Source organism: Cottoperca gobio, chromosome 15 (assembly GCF_900634415.1).
Source record: "Cottoperca gobio chromosome 15, fCotGob3.1, whole genome shotgun sequence".
Lineage (NCBI taxonomy): Eukaryota > Metazoa > Chordata > Actinopteri > Perciformes > Bovichtidae > Cottoperca > Cottoperca gobio.
Genome location: NC_041369.1, coordinates 21,020,196 through 21,037,411, shown reverse-complemented (window position 1 = coordinate 21,037,411; position 17,216 = coordinate 21,020,196). Strand labels below are relative to the sequence as shown.

The 17,216-nt window shown below is 42.9% G+C and overlaps 2 protein-coding genes across 2 annotated transcripts in view; one reads left to right on the top strand and one right to left on the bottom strand.

The window, feature by feature from the left end:
• The window catches only part of wdpcp (WD repeat containing planar cell polarity effector), a 67,828-nt gene extending 58,614 nt beyond the window's left edge, over positions 1-9,214 (bottom strand). Inside the window, exon 1 of the mRNA XM_029450251.1 lies at positions 8,735-9,214. The gene's annotated coding sequence lies outside the window, so the exon portion shown is untranslated. The remainder of the gene's footprint in view (positions 1-8,734) is intronic.
• A 31-nt stretch (positions 9,215-9,245) lies between these two features.
• Positions 9,246-16,527, top strand: mdh1ab (malate dehydrogenase 1Ab, NAD (soluble)). Its single transcript, XM_029450244.1, has 9 exons — positions 9,246-9,396; positions 9,951-10,049; positions 10,547-10,643; positions 11,995-12,170; positions 14,394-14,516; positions 14,654-14,830; positions 15,094-15,207; positions 15,588-15,677; positions 15,825-16,527. Exons 1-9 carry the CDS (start codon positions 9,394-9,396, stop codon positions 15,945-15,947), a joined length of 1,002 nt encoding a protein of 333 aa, XP_029306104.1. The 5' UTR covers positions 9,246-9,393; the 3' UTR covers positions 15,948-16,527.
• The last annotated feature ends 689 nt before the right edge of the window (positions 16,528-17,216 follow it).

Below are 17,216 nucleotides of genomic sequence, written 5' to 3'. Positions count from 1 at the left end.
AATGTATAAAAATGTATTTATTACAAACTAATATTAACATCTGGCTCCATCTTTGAGTGTGTACACACACATACAACATACAGCTTAGTTAAAGCTTTCCACAATTGGCGTACACAACCTCACATGCACTTTCAGACACACACACACACACACACACACACACACACACACACACACACACACACACACACACCTGTCAAGGGCTCAGGAAGTAAGGGTCCTTTAAAGTTGTTGTCAGATGCACAGAGCGAGATGGACCCTGGCAAAATGAAAGGTCACGATGAACGTCCCCTAGACTTCTCAGGGGTTTTATTTCCCCGTCACACACTCACACACACGCCGTCTGTCACCTCCCAGACGAGGCCATGACACCTTGGACATTTCTCAGCAGGCAGTGCCTCCCTCTGCCTCTCTTTCTCTCTCTCTGACAGGTTGACATGGTCGAACATTGATGACACTTGGACCAAGAAGTTTGTTCCCTTTGCTGTGACCTCAGAGATGGACGGCGGTGTGATATCTGCTCCCCCTGCTGCAGTACGCTCCCGTCCAGAGGGAAAAATAACATCCTTTCTAGCGTCGACTCTCAGCTCCTCTTTACCTGGAAGTTGTCTATCACACTTCAGGACTGTAGTCGGATCTTTGGGCGGTGTGGCTTTCAAACATGTCTGTATGAATGTGTGTGTGAATGGGGACAATGCTTCGACTAGAAAGGCGCTATGTAACAGAAGTGCATTATGGGAGAGGAATCTGCACATGTTTGGTATTTTACTTGATAAATACAAAATACAAATAATATAACTCATCAATTTAATTTTCTGTCAATCAACTATGGACTATTTATTTCAGTAGCAGCTAAATACACTGCACACGTTTAAAGGAGAAGTTTGGGATTTAGCACGTGTGCGAGACAGTTATCTCGTTAGTTAGAGCACAGAGTGAACATATTTGTTCTCACGTCTCTACACTACTACCTGCTGAACCAAATGCCATAACAGTACACACACTGTGAAAAGGACACAAGGGTGATTCTCAAGCCCTTTAACAAAGTTTGGTCCTCTGTAATATCAAGAGACAAATTGGGTAGAAGTTCTTCCCATCATGGTGGAGGCGGTTATTTATCGTAAGAGGTCGAGCTGCTGCTGAGGTTTGAAAATAGCAGAATGGAAGCACAAAACAAGACAATTGTGCACACACACACGCACACACACGCACACACACATCTGGCTCTCCTCCATCTGTCAGAACGCCTAAATACCCAGCCATGCGTGAAAACAGCCCAGTCCTGCCCAATATTCAACCTTAAGAGAGTACAATCATTGTGGAACTTGTATCCACCGACTAAGACGCACTGACACACTGCTTCTGTCAGTGCCGTTTGCCCCGAAGAAGTTCCTTGTTCCCTTTACTTTGTCAGACACACATACAGATCTCTCTCACACACACACGCACACACACACACACACATACAGATCTCTCTCACACGCACACACACACACACACACTGAAGAAGAAGGAAATTCTCCAACACTGATTTCTGCTGTTTATTCAGGACAATAGCGGAGCTCTGCCTCTACCGCTGGGTCAAGTCATGTCTTGTCAGACCCTGTATCTTCTTTCCATTGAGCCTGACGGTTACAAGTACCACAGGGGCCTGCACTAGGCCCCCATGTTAAACACATTCACCCTGCAGATAGACCTGTCTGACGTAAAGAGAACAGGCTCGTCTTTCACATCAAACGATCATACAACCTTACTCCACGCCTACAATTCATAGAGTTCACTGCGTTTAGATAAATGCTTACAGTTGACTGCAGGAAATGAGAAAAACAGCAAAACAAGGGCTTTAAATTACTACTAGAAATGGATTTTATTCAACCCATTTCTCCTCATTTCATGTATTTAGACTCTCCCCTTCTCGCCCACCATTGTACATCTGTATTAACATCGTCAATCATACATCATTAGTCTCAGGGATGAAAAGATACATCTACTGTACAGATGTGATCCGATTTCTTACTATTGTTTCTTGTAATTCTGCCCAAAGTTAAATCAACACTTTAAACACAACAGAATCGTCTGTACAGTTAGTCAACTTTATTACAGGCTCTGTGTGACAAGCACTTGAGAGCTTAGCAGTTAAAGCAACACATCCCATTAAAACATTATCTGGAAGGGAGGAAGTGATTCTGACAGATGATGAGGTTTTAAAGCCCACGTGTTGCTATTGTACAAATCCCAGCTCACAGACGGCACTGAAGCCGATCCGTCCGCACATGTATGTTGTTATAGTGCGTATGTACCTGATGTAGTCGAGATCAGAAATGAATAAACATATTTTAGTAATATGTCAGGTACCGAGGGGCCTCGACGACCCTCTCATACTTGCTCTCTGCCCTGATGTCACACATTCAAACACAACCAGCGTGAGTCATGTGAAGCTCTTTCTGTGTGTGCGTGATGACGATCAGAGACAGTGTAGGTGAATTAGTGTGTGACCACTGTGACAAATTTCCCACCAATGTGTGACAGGCCCCTCACCCTCTCCCATACATGTACATAAGCTTAACGTCGTCTGGGCGGGCCGATCCCGCCGGCTCACTGTCGGCACGGCAACGAGCGCTATCCTGGCTAACATCTGCCGCACGACCCGGGGCCACTCAGAATGGGCCTTAATCCCCACACAGCCATGTTGTGGGGGAAAACATTCTTTCCTTTTAGTGAGTGCAGACAAACAGGGACAAGCGGTGTTGCTGGTAACTTGCAGGCAACCGGCCTCTTGGAAGGACGGGGAATTTTGTTGGTTACGTGGCCCCCAATTGTGCCACGGCCCATTATGGCTGTGCAGAGAGGTGTGACCGCCAGCATCGGCAGCGAGTTGCCGTCACAGGTCCAGTTGGATGGATTTGGGTTTTGAGGTTAATGAAAGGTGGTGCGAGTGGGCTACGTTGGGTGGGTTGGGGGGTTGGGGGTGGGGGGTTGTCAGCCAGCCTTGTTATGCTAAAACAACAGTTGCATTGATCAAATTAAAAAAACGTAAACCACCTCTCACCCTGGCTGTGGATCCAGGACACTGTTGCTGCTGCATTTTTGGTAATCCTTCAGTGGGTTTTTTAAAAAGTGTGTATGTTGCTGTCAACAGCAGAGGGAATGGAGAGTGAGCTTTCAGTTAGGACAGACGCACAACATCAACATGTGGCAGTACGGTGCCCCCTTGTGGCAAGGTGCTGTCGGAGCACACAAACACATTCTCACACATTTATTTACACATAAAGACACTCAGATACTCACACCAGCGATAATTCAAAGTCACAACACGACAAGTTAACAACTCCAGAGCCGTGATCCTTCATATTACTGTCTCTGATAAAGATCTTTTTTGGCGGTGACGCACACAGGAAATGAAGACACAGCCCCATCAATCAATCCATCAACTGCTATGAAATATGTATTTGTCTTAATATGGAGTTTGATTCTATCAAACCCATTTCACGGACCATTTCCCTATGTAAACGGAGAGAGAGTGGCAGAGTGTGGTTGAGGCTTGCTCAGAGGAGGAAACACACCTCCGAGGGCTCGGCGTGTGTGTATAGTATGAGATTTAATTGAATAGTTCTGCATCAGTGCCAGGAAGTTGGTGTGTTTGCAGAGGTCTGTGTTCTTTCTGATTGAGGGCTTGGAAGTCTTTTTTCCCCCCACAGCAAGCCAATACTTGGCGAGAAACAAAGTCCTTCTCAGGTTTCAATCACAGACAATCAGTGAGAGAGAACCTCAGAGAGGTAGTAGGTACATCAAGGCAGATTGGAAACATTCGTACGCCTCCAGGCCTTGTCCTAAAAGTGCCAGAGCAGCACAATAACAACAGCTCAAATAGATCTGCAGGCTATTTCTAGAAGCAACCAATTCAGGATATCTCAGCTCAGCAACAGAAAATGTGCTGTGCTTAGTGTAGAAAGAAAAATGGGTCTGGAAAAATATTTCGTAAGTCACTGAGTTATTAAAAAATTGAATATTCAACAAAACGCTCCAGGTTTAGATATTCTCTTCTCTGTTTGCTTCTTCCTGTAGAGCATTATAAATATAGAAGTACAAACATACCTTTTTATGGTGCATACAGTACTAAGCTATTCAAATAATACATTTTGACAGATTCCTATATTCATCATGTGTAAATGTTAAACATGAGGAAGCAGATTCATCTTTTCTAATAATATGTTGGATTCACGTTAATGTGTGACATATTTTAAGAAGACCCACGCACTAGAGCTTAGATGAGATGGCTACACATGTGTTGAGGATGTGAGCACATTTACAGATGTTTCCATATCTGAGGAAAAGGTACTTTAGGTTTTAAGACCATTTTAAAGATATGAGTTTAGCCCTGCAAAACGTTTACGAGCGCTCTCTTCATCCCTCTGGTAAACAAAGCAACACGGTGTTAAAATCACTCGGCTTCACATAATTACCAAAATGTCAGCGTGATCATTTAAACTGACAACCTTCGAGTCATATGCTCAGTTCTTCAAGGGAAGACTTCTGCTGCAGCAACAAGTGTTTTTGGAGAGTCTTCACTAAAAATCAATCAACGCCACTTTCCAAGTGCCATGTGAAGTGACATCAAAGAATGGCTAACGACAGCCATACACTGACACCTAGTGCATTAATGTGGTTACTGCACGTAACAGCAAACGACAGGCCCGGGCCACGTAGGCTCATTTGAAATACGGCTACTGTCTGCATTAAAGTGCAGGGGACAAAAAAGGAACAATTATCTGCTGCATCTGATCTAAAGCTTCATCAACTAATCCAAGACAGGGACATGACACTGCTGAGACACAGATAAGTCATAAAGTAAACAGGGTGATGGCACAGGGATACAAAAGTTGAATATGATGGGAGATAGCAGTGACGATGATGTAATTATCTGTTGTGTCTGTGTGTTGTTTATTTATTTATGTGGGTGCGCTCGTGTGAATGGCACCCACTATCTCCCCGTGTCTGCCTGTACACTGTGAGGGCTATTTGGACTAGCAAGGCAGATAAGAGGGCGATACTGAGGCCGGTGGGTGTGCTGGCTATCTGCCTCCCAGCTGCCAACGTAGCAGGGTCACTCAGGTGCACTCTGCAGGGACAAGTGGAGGAGCAGAATAGGAGGAGATAAAGTAGGATAGGACAGAAAGGGTGGAGGTGAGGGAGGTGAAATGACAAGGGAACAAAAGAAGAGATGGAGTGGACAAAGGACAGAGAGAGGGGTCAGCAGAGGAGACAGACATTGTACAGGGAGAGAGATGTGCTGCTGTTCACACTGTCATGAACTTATCAACATTTCCACAGCTCAGAGCGTGACTGTAGAGTGTACTGTATGTGTGCACATGTATGTGTAAAGCCCAGGCTTTGCCGAGCTCCATACGTGTCTGTATGTATGTGTGTGCAGTTTAGGATTTGCCTACACCCCTCGCTTTTGTGGGGCTCCAGATTTCGCCTGGAGGGTGGGACAAAACACCCACAATGATTGTTTTCACAGCACACACACACAGAGGATCAGGCCGGCATGGCAAACTGGCACCAGATATTATCATGTGTGCCGCTGCTGTTTTTGGTTTCATTCTGATTTCCTTTTTACAAAGACGAAGTATGCCCTAATCCCCTCATGTCAACCTGACTGTGGAGACTGCCAGAGAAGAAAATAAACATTGGAGTCTAACTTGTCAAGTAACAGTTACAGCAACAACAGACTCTTTCAAATGTGAGCGTATGTAAAGTCAGAACTGTCAGAACTGCTTTTAATAAAAACTTTTGGGGATTTTAGGTGACTCTGATGGATATGCACGTTCATGGCTGCACCTGATGCAGAGGGCACTGAAAGGCTAATGAATATTTCAAAGAACAACAATATTCTAACAGAGCACGCCTTGCCCTAAATCAGTAGATACAATCCCAGATTTAAAGCTCAGTTTGGGATCTCAAAGATACGGAATAGTGCGACGTTAAATGAAGGCTAGAACCAAACACATCAATACAGCTAAAGGTTAATAAATCAATGAGAGATTTGACTATTGCCGCTTTCATAAAGTATTTCGACACAAGAGGTTTAGAGAAAGACAACATGCAGCACCACATTGTTCATTTCCCTCAGCTAGATTTAAATAAGTTTAGGAAACTTGTGTCACAGAGGTGAAATACAGATGAGGTAAACACAAATGTGTACCTTACCATGGTGATACTAAATACACAAATATTACTATGCAATAACTCTAGTTACATTTCATGATGTTAGCACTATATTGATACATAGTGAGGAATGAAATAGATGGAGTAGGGTCTCAATCAACTCTTCCCATGCACTTAACCAGGTACAGTATTAGCCAGGCTTTCATTTCTATAGATATAAAGACTGAGCAGTAGGACTCTGTTGGTAGGTGGACCTCTGTGCTAGATGGTGGCAGGTATAGAGAGAAGTTAGTCCAATATTCAGTCTTCTTTTAGTTCTGCATTGGCCTCCATTGGCTCTTTAGATGCTAAATGCTCCACTATGTCCACCGGCTAGTTGCTAACTTTACTACCTGCACTGTGGGGCAGAGAGACACACTGTGGGTTTATCAGAGCTGCCTAATGCAACTAAGGTTGATGAGAATGAATCACACAGTAAATAAAGAGTTAAAAGGAGGAAGTGCAGGGTTGCGTGATAACTAACTGTGGGCTCGTCACTAGGAGAAACACTGTCATTTCACATTACAATGTTAATTACTGGATCTTTAAACAAAAATAACTTTTCAGGCCTGGAAAACATATGAATCCATTCATTTATCAGGATGGCAACCTTGATTGTGTTGAAAAGCATCACGTACTGGTAATGTTAAATTGATATTCCTTAGGTTACCACGTTACTAGCTAACTGCCAGCTATGAACAACCATTGTTAAGAGGTTAACAATCATCCTGCACCTCTCTGGGCAGTGGACAAAAACTTTCACCAACCCTCTATTCAATGTAATATACCCAGAGTGTGATCATACAGCACTATGTCACGCAGCCAACACACAGCTGTGAGCACCTGTTTGTCCCATACTGACACCATAGACTACTGACATGCTGCCACACAAAGGGTTTAAAATGTGAGCTGAGAGGAACACTGCCAGGCTGTGGCAGCTGCTTCAAACATCTCTGAATCAGGCGTCTCTCACACACACAGGGCTTTGAGGAGGAAGAGACTGTGTCAGCTCCTGTCACTGGCAGGTGGAGACCTAAACATTAGGGCCAGTTTTGGGCTTTAGATGGAGAATTGTTGGTTTTATTTTGGGCCAATATTATGACGTGATGACAGAGACTAAGAGTGACAAATAATTAATCTAAACTAATTCAACATCATCTTATAAAGGCTTAAAAACATTTAATCTAAATCAAACATGCAGTGCAAAACAACAGAATAAATAAAACCTCCAGAATTACCAGAATAATAAAATTGTATTAGCTGTGTATTGTTTCCATCACTGTTATCTCATTGTTTAAGTAATGTCTGCTTCTATTTAATTAACAATACATTGATGTAATTAAGGATGTAAACCAGTGATACTAAACTTACAGCTCCGCGGGCAATAGTGTGCCAGGTGGCCTGCATACCAATTTCTATTTCAAAATGAAAATAAATTGATTCACAATAGCTAGGGCGTGCTCTTAACAAAATTATCAGACACTGCTCCTCCCAATTACGACCTCAGGAAGGTGTGAAGGGAAGGGTTTCAAACCTGATCGGCCACTTTGGTTTGGTTATACCTTAGGCGTTCATCTCACTTCATCAGAGTCAAACAAAAACATCTACAAAATCACTACACAGCCATTACAAAAGTCAAAAATGGAACCTAAATAGTCAAATCAATTTTATACATACAGCACAATATTACAATCTGTACAGCATACGACACCCTCTGTCATTAGATGGAAGAAACCTCAAGAAGAGCAACAGAGGAATGACCTGCAGTAGATGTTGTGTGCACAGAATAGACCAACATTATAAAACTACAGTAATCAGGATGCCACAACCGCCGATACTTAATCTGTTACAACCACAATCAGGCACAGAGTCATAACCCTGCAGGCAGCCAAGCAGCCCGCTGTGAGAACAGCCAGGTGTAACACCATCTCCTCCTTTTTGTTCAAGTCGTGTAATGAGGCCATGAAATATTGATAACCACGCTCACCTAACGCTGGGCCTCTATAAGGGTCCTCGCCACTCAAAACAAGATGGTAGAAACACTTTACGCCTCTCTTGCTACTGAAGAACCAAAGATCAGGAGTAGGGTTCTGATATTTGATTAACACTAAGGTATTATGGTAAACATTAAGGTGATTTATGTGTATATATGATAACATTTAAGTCCGTTATTTAAGTTATAGAAAAGGGGAAGGACCAAATAAGTCTTCTTTTCGGACATGTATTGTGTTTATTTAGAATTTGCTGTATATGTTTACGGTTCATTGTATTGGTCATTCTTATTATATGTTACATGTAGGAAATAAAACATATATATCTATATATATAGCCTATCTATCTATTTATTTATATTAGACTGCTTTGAAACAACAGAACAAAATACCTTGATTTTGATGGAACAATTAAGAGATGTTGGAAACACTTAATTAACAGCTTTGACAACAGGAGAGAGGGAGGAAGACAGACAGTCAGACAGACAGACAGTCAGTCAGACAGGGGTGAGACAGGTTCATTAGCATCAACTTACCTTGATTATTTCAGTTGCTCAGCTTCAGAGGTGTTATCGTTGGTTGATGAAAGACACGTTAACGTCAGTTGCTGTTTGCTCCGAGTAGTTAGCATCATCCAAACTTAACAACATTAACATAACATAACATATAACCAGTTAGTGTTACGTTGCATATGGATAACTTATGTTAACGCCGCTGTTCAGTCCATTTATTTACACACGTTGGTCCTCAGTTTAACTTCCTAACGAGTGGCAAAGCTAAAGTTACAAACAAACAGTACTCGGGATGCTAGGTGGCTCTTTGCTAACGCAGGATACAGGTCGCTAAGCAACAACAAGCGGTACTTTAAGGGCTATGCTAACCCGCTAGCTCATTAGCGATCCTGTAGAAGCCTGTAATACAACCAGCTAGGTCATTAAACATATTATATTAAAGCCTGTTTCGATAGCATAAGTAAGTGTACTATTACATATAGCCAGGATTTATTTGACTTTCAACGGGATAACTTGTTTGTGTTATAGAACTACATTAACTAGTAACAACAACTACAATTACCCGGATCTCGCATCTGCCGTCAGTCGGTTACAAGTGTCGTGAACTACTCAGCACTTAAAAAGGAGTGACCTGCTGGTTGAGCGAGACGTGGAGAGAGAGCAGTTCAAGCTACCGTGTGAACATGGTGAGTAATGCCTGCGGAAACATCGCTTATTATGTATTTAATAATGCATGTGTAACGCAGATAAAACTGCAGTTATGTCAATCCAATGAGTGATTCACAAAGTTGTGTAAAGTTTGTCAAAGTGAACATTTTAACGATGCTTTGTAGTCTGGCTCGCCGGATGGCGTAAACCCTTGTAGTTTTTATTTATTTAAAAACTCAGTCAAATCCTCGTGTCATAAAAAATGTAAAGCTTTTGTCATGTATAGCTAGTTTTGTTATTTTAGGGGATTTAATGAATGAATGAATGAATGGTAAGATGGCGATTAACTTGATAACCTAAGTATACCCTGCTTTTGTTATGCAACATTGAGTACTGTATGGAAAGCACAGTCTATTTTTGAAGTGACCCCCCCCCCCCCCCCCTGCTTTAGTAAATCCTGTTCACAAGAATAGACACCCAGCCAGGCACCCACGTGCGCTGGACAACTCAACTGTCACTTCCACACCTGTCTCCTCAGTGAAATCAATGGTAATAGTGCTAACAGCCCTGTTCTGTACATTGTTTCTTGCAGTCTGAGCCTATTAGAGTTCTGGTGACCGGCGCTGCTGGGCAGATTGCCTATTCCCTCTTGTTCAGCATTGCCAAGGGAGATGTCTTTGGCAAAGATCAGGTAAAGAAGGGCTTTGTCATGCTCACGCAACACACTTAATTCCCTTATCTCATTAAACAGTGTAAGGTCAGTATCAAAAGACATGCACAGGACACTGACAACCCGCAGGAAAAGGCAGTGAATGTCACAAGTTTTCAAGATCATATCTGGGGGGAGACATTGAACAGATGTTGCCCCTGTGGGAAGTGATCAGATTGCACTTGCTCTTCCATGTACAGTGGGACAAGCCAGGGTTGTCCTTGAAGTCAGTGAAATGGATCTTGTACCGAGGCTCTTAGTCCAACTTTGAAACCACTTGATCCACTTGGCACATGCCCGTGTCAGTGAGCCACATGGCTTAGGCCATCACACTCTGTTCCAGAGACAACTAAGTCCCCCACTGGCATGTCATCATACAGGGGGAATTATGATTTTAAGTACATTTTACATTTAATTTCAGCATATTTCTATTAATTTCATACTATTCATTCTACTTCTTCCCCTTGTCCTTCTGTTAGCCAGTTGTCTTGCTCCTTTTGGACATTACACCCATGTTGCCAGTCCTGGAGGGTGTTGTCATGGAGCTGCAGGACTGTGCCCTCCCACTTCTGAGAGGTAACAATTAAAAACGATAAATAACATCATATATATATATATCATATCTTTTTGTATAAACTATTTTGGAGTTATTATATTGTAGTGTATATGATTTCCTGTTAATTTACACATATCAAAAGGTATTGTAGATGATTGTCTTGTAACACGCTTAATAGTAATAATGACGATATTAGAGGTATGCTATGATTCCCCCCCCCCCAGTAAGCATAACTCTGGCCTCTGGCCAAGAATGTGCCAACATCATGCCGACATGTTTAATGAAGAAAAGGCCTCCACACAAAAAACGTGCTTTACATTTATGAATGAACACACATTCTGCATGGTGTCGCCCCAGAGAAGAATACATGTGTGCTGTTCTGCTCATAGCTACCGAGCGAACACTCACTTTAAACGGAGGGAGCCTGAGCTGTATTTATTAAGCATCTTAATAAGCTCATCTATTCTTACAACAATAAATGTTGCAGCTGCACTGTATCTCCTTGTTTTCAAGTATGACTTGTAAATTAAATCAACGGTCTACTTGATGTATTTCTACACTTCCCATAGTATCAGTCACCACTAGCTTTGACGGCTGTGCGGCTTATTGCTTTGCTATAATCTCTTATAGGATGTTGTTGTAAAGCTCCACGTACAGGCTGAACAACTGATTATTACGATCTTGTACATCTTTAGGTTGTTTGAAATGATTTATTTTCCCGTGTCACACATCATTTCACTTATACATTTAGATTTAAATGCTAATTGAAAGGAGGATCAAATGTGTCCCTGTAAGAATGTTAAGACTTATTTCCTTCTTTCAGACACTTGATGAATATAGGCACTGGTTTTTATTAGGACTTTTGTTGTCATCACTGTAACCGCTGTCATGACATCAGTCGTGAGGCGCCATTATGTGCCATCTCCATTGTGACCTGGAATTTTTCTTTTGAATTGGTGCTATCCTTTGCTTTGTTTGGACAGGGGCTGTGAGAGGCCCCCGTATTAACCAACTGTGCTGCAAAGACAACGCTTCATGCACTGAGATGGGCCCAGCCATATACAATACAATGCTGGTCACACATGGGATATGTCCAAAATATATTTCTCAGACTTGTGTGCATGTATGAATTACAAATGATTGCAAACTATTTAAGCTGAGCTTTGTCAGATAGAGCAATTAAACTTTGTGTGCTGTGTTGTACTTGTTTTTTGGGGAGTGGAGGAATAACTGGAATTCTACAATACTTCAGGAAGTCCATCTGAGAACCTGTTTCTGTATTACAGTTGATACCTAGGCACAAAATAAACGCACTAAAGAGCAATAATCATGTAGGTTTAGTGAGTGATATCTCCGACTCTCTTTCCACAGAGATTGTCCCCACTGACAAGGAGGAGGTGGCCTTCAAGGACCTGGACGCAGCCATCTTGGTGGGCTCCATGCCCAGGAGGGAAGGCATGGAGAGGAAGGACCTGCTCAAAGCCAACGTGGCCATCTTCAAAAGCCAGGGAGCCGCCCTGGAGAAGTACGCCAAGAAAACTGTGAAGGTACTGACACAGACATTCACTGACATGCAAATTTACTGACTGTTAAGGTGAAACTATTCTGCTTCAGGCTAAATAGTTTCTTTTACATTGTTTTCAAGAGTGTAGCAAAGCTCTCTATAGTCCATTGTTATCATATAAAGCATATTTCAAGTTGGCTTGTGTCACAACCCCGGCTCTAGGGCAGGACAAACGGACGATGAGGACACCAAATGCCAATATAAATATATAAGCGGTTTATTTGCCAAACAGGACATACGTTGCGAAGCAAGTGTATGCAAACACAATACAACGCCAAAACAACAGGTTTTCCTGGCTCAGGCAGGGAGAGACCGCAGCATCGCAGAGGCTGCCCTTTTATGGTCGTGAGGTGCGCTGCGCCCAGGTGCTCCAGATCAGACGGACACTGTCATCAGCTCCACTGACACCTTAAAGACATACAACACAGTGACTGACACAAGACAGGTTCAGCAGGAACCTCCTCTCATCAGAAGTAGCATCCACAGGACAGAGTGTAACCACAGGTGAGGGAGGAGTGTCAGCCCACACACGGCTACCAGCCAACCTGTTGCCCAAAATAAAGTGAACCCCTTCAATGGGCAACGCCGGCCGAACCCCCACAGCACCCTCACCCTGCACAAGCTCGCAGTCAAGGATCATTTTATATAAAGGAATAGGCAAAATTGTTAATCCTATCCCACGAGAGAATACGTTCACCGACGTCAGTTTCTGCTGATGAAGGCAACACAGAGTCCACTATGTACGAGTCATAGGCCCCTGTATCCCTCACGATCTTTATCGCTATTTTAACCTCACTTCCTGCCAGCGACACAACACCACTTCATACGCAGCCAAAACGTCAGGCTCACAAGAACAAGTGGTAAGGACCTCAGAGACATCAGTTGTACTCACAGGCGCAACGAACGCAGCAGGGTTAACATCAGGTCTCATACTCTTATTCCTCGACTGTAACAAAGGACATTCTGCCTTCCAGTGTCCTGCCTCGTGACGATGGTTGCATGATTTACTCTTATCAAAACTTCCTCGAGTTTTGGTTTCAGATTTAAACGAACCAGACCTCCAAGACCGTGTGGGATCAAATGTAGCGTCAGACTTACTCCCTCTCCAGCCAACGTCATCACGCACCGTGCGCTCTCGAAAAGAACCCTTACGGAGCAGCACATATTCATCTGCTGACGCAGCAGCATCAGCAGCAGTGGCATCCTCCTTCTCAGTAATGTAGGCAGGCCACTCAACCAGGAAGCAAGTTTTTAAACTGCTCCAAAATCACCAACTCGCATAAATCATTAAAATTAACGATTTCAAGGGCTGTTAACCAACGTGTGAGGTGAAAGTGAGGTGTCAGACCTCTCGCAAATTCCACATACGTCTGACCACTTCTTCTCTCCCAAGACCTGAAACGCTGGCGATAAGCCTCTGGTACAAGCTCATATGCCTTAAGCACGGCAGTTGTTATTTTTACATAGCTAGGGAGACATCCTCTAAACTCAACGGCGAATATGCTTCTTGCTCTTTTCCTGTAAGGACGCACTGGAGCACAGTCCGCATCAGGCCAGTCCCTAGCAGCTCGCTCAAACAATGCAAAACACACATCTGGGTCCCTCTCATTAAAGTGCGGCAACAAACGCAAATTATTGATATCAAAAGGACGCACACCAACTTCATGCATCTCGCTCTGATCCTCAGTGGACCACTTGCCACCTTTTACAACACGGAACGAGCCCCCAATTTGTCACAACCCCGGCTCTAGGGCAGGACAAACGGACGATGTGGACACCAAATGCCAATATAAATATATAAGCGGTTTATTTGCCAAACAGGACATAAGTTGCGAAGCAAGTTTATGCAAACACAATACAACGCCAAAACAACAGGTTTTCCAGGGGGAGGGAGAGACCGCAGCATCGCGGAGGCTGCCCTTTTATGGTCCTGAGGTGCGCTGCGCCAAGGGGCTCCAGATCAGACGGACACTGTCATCACCACTGACACCTTAAAGACATACAACACAGTGACTGACACAAGACAGGTTCAGCAGGGGCCGTCACACTTGTAAATCAGATCTGGTAAGAATAAGATGTCAGCCTACACCTACAGCTGCAACTCTATCCCAACCAAGTACAGAGGACTATTCGTTAGATCAGAGGAATCACTCTGGTTGTATTTTAAAGTGTGTGTGTGTGTGTGTGTGTGTGTGTGTGTTTTCAGGTGCTGGTTGTAGGAAACCCTGCCAACACCAACTGTCTGATTGCAGCCAAGTCTGCTCCCTCCATCCCCAAAGAGAACTTCTCCTGCCTCACTCGTCTGGACCACAACAGAGCTCGCTCTCAGGTGCGTTCCTTTAGACTCCCTTTTGTCCTTGCACACTTTTCTTTACAAGTTAAGAGTCGCAGACTTTTTAGCTACCACATTGTCGGTTCTCTGTCTAAACTGATCGTGAAACCTGAATTTGCGTTGCGGTCCTGTAGGTGGCGATGCGCTGTGGCGTTCCTGCCACCCATGTGAAGAATGTGATCATCTGGGGCAACCACTCGTCCACCCAGTACCCAGACGTGCATCACTGCTTGGTCAACATGTCTGGTAGCGAGCTCGCCTGCTTTGAGGCTGTCAAGGATGATACCTGGCTTAAAGGAGATTTCATCGCTGTGAGTTAGAATATTTACTGTATCTCTACACGCTTTCTGTGTCAGCTGCTCAAAAAATGCACGTTATTGGAAAATGATACTCCAGGTCTGCTAAAGTGCATCAAATGTGCACATACAGTCAAATACTTTTTCACATTTATAGGAAAAATTCTTGGAGGATTTTCCTTATATCAAATAATTAAAGCTATATATGTTATATGTTCAGATGTTCTGCTCACATTCCCTTTGACTGCCACTTTTTATGTAATGTTCTTGTATTGCAGACGGTGCAGCAGAGAGGCGCTGCAGTCATCAAGGCCAGGAAGCTGTCCAGTGCCATGTCTGCAGCCAAGGCCATCTGTGACCACATGAGAGACATCTGGTCAGGCACCCCCGAGGTAAACTCCGTATTTATTTATACTGCAGTTATGATGTGGGAACGTCTGCCTGTTACCACATTCTGTCAAGAAGTGGCTATTACTCTGTAAACGGGTTGTTAGTTTCACTGAGTGCGTACGCTTCTTTTGAAGACAACACACCTACCGATTCAAATTATAGTTGTAGTAACCAAGAAAGTTAAAATACAGTTTGTGCACACAATTGCACAAACCACGGGTATGCATGTTTGTGCTCACAAGTAAGATGCAGTTTCTTTTCGGTCCATGTTTGTACTTCTGATGTTCTTTGTGGTAGAAGAAGGTACAGTCTTGTTACTTTGATATCTGACAGGTAACATATGTGAAATTGTAAAGTTAACTGTTAACACATTTTCTTTCAGGGTGAGTTCATCTCCATGGGTGTTTACTCCTCTGGTAACCGGTATGGAGTCCCAGAAGACCTCATCTACTCATTCCCTGTCCAGATCAAGGTGAGACGGATCTAATCTTGTGTTCACTCCTCTAGCAGCCTTCATTATGTTTAGAGTTCAGCTAACGGCTAGCCTTAATATACATTGTGTCTGTCTGAAGCACATGTTCCATAATACAAAACTTATGAAAGTATTTTGTTTCCTCAGGGGAAGTCCTGGAAGATTGTGGAGGGCCTGACAATCAACGACTTTTCCCAATCAAAGATGGACGCCACTGCAGCAGAGCTGATTGAGGAGAGAGACACAGCTGTGACTTTCCTGGGAGTATGACTAGACCCTACCAGGCCACCCAACCAACACTTAGACAGATCCAAAACTCCAGATGCACGCCTGTGATGAAGCACTCCACCCAATCCCTGCATTACTTTGTGTGTGTATGAGAGAGTGAGTCAGTGTTTATGAGTGTAAAGTTGGATTTACACTTGTGCGTTGAGTGGCTAATTCTATGCACGCTTTTTTTTAAATGTACAGAAGCTACGGAGATCCCAAATGGAGACAGAGGTTGGCCTGTGTGGATTACTTGTGCTTTCGTGTACAAGTTTTCCATACCAGTGCGGACATTTCTGTTTACTTTGGCTATAAATGATTGCACAGCATTAGTCTCCTTTTCAGAAGACAGAGACACCCACAGCAGGGGCGCTTTACAACCGACGCACAAGTATAACTCCACCTTAAGTATACAGTATCTACTGAAAGTCCAGCAAATTTGTTACAAGCTATTTTCCAATACTTTTTCTCTGGGGGGGGTCAGTGAAACATGGATGGTTGTTACATATAGTCCTTGATACACTGTGTCTTCAAACACTGGAATGGATAACTTCTAAGTTAAATAATAAAACATTAAACAGTGTACTTGTGTTTTTTTTTTATGGTTTTACATTTGTTTGTTTTACAAGTGTTTGTCATTTTACAGACGAACAAATAGGCACAATGGAGTTGGGATACTTTAGGTTTATGTGGCACAGAGGTCTTTTTTATAGCAAGAAGGTCCAGGGTTCAAGTTTATCAGCTGTAGGTGTGACTGTCTTTCTGTATCAGCCCTGACATAGTATAACATAAACCTATGGTTTGATTACATAGAACTGTATTGTCCAGCACTGACGGTTAATATGAATAAAGCATTGCACTGTACATCATAAATTGAAGTAAAGTGCAGACAATGTCACAGTTTAACCAGGCAGGGGCAGTATCTTCTATTTCCCCCCCTTTTTTTCCACCTCCCAACAGCATGAGAAATGATTATACAACATATGTAATTAGTTAAATTCAGTGCCATTGTTTATTCAAAAGGTATATCACTAAAAAGGATAAATCTACTAAAAACATTCACTATTGCGACATTAATAGGATTCATCCATTATAAAGTTGAATGCTGCCTAGTCAGTGTGATACTACTGTGCAAATATAAGGTTGTACTACAAAATAATAACTGTACTTTAAAGCTCTTATACAAATACAAATGTCAGAACGAATACTTTACCTTTTTTTGAGGTATATTCTATTTTACAACATTAGAAATGGTCAGGAATGATATTTCAC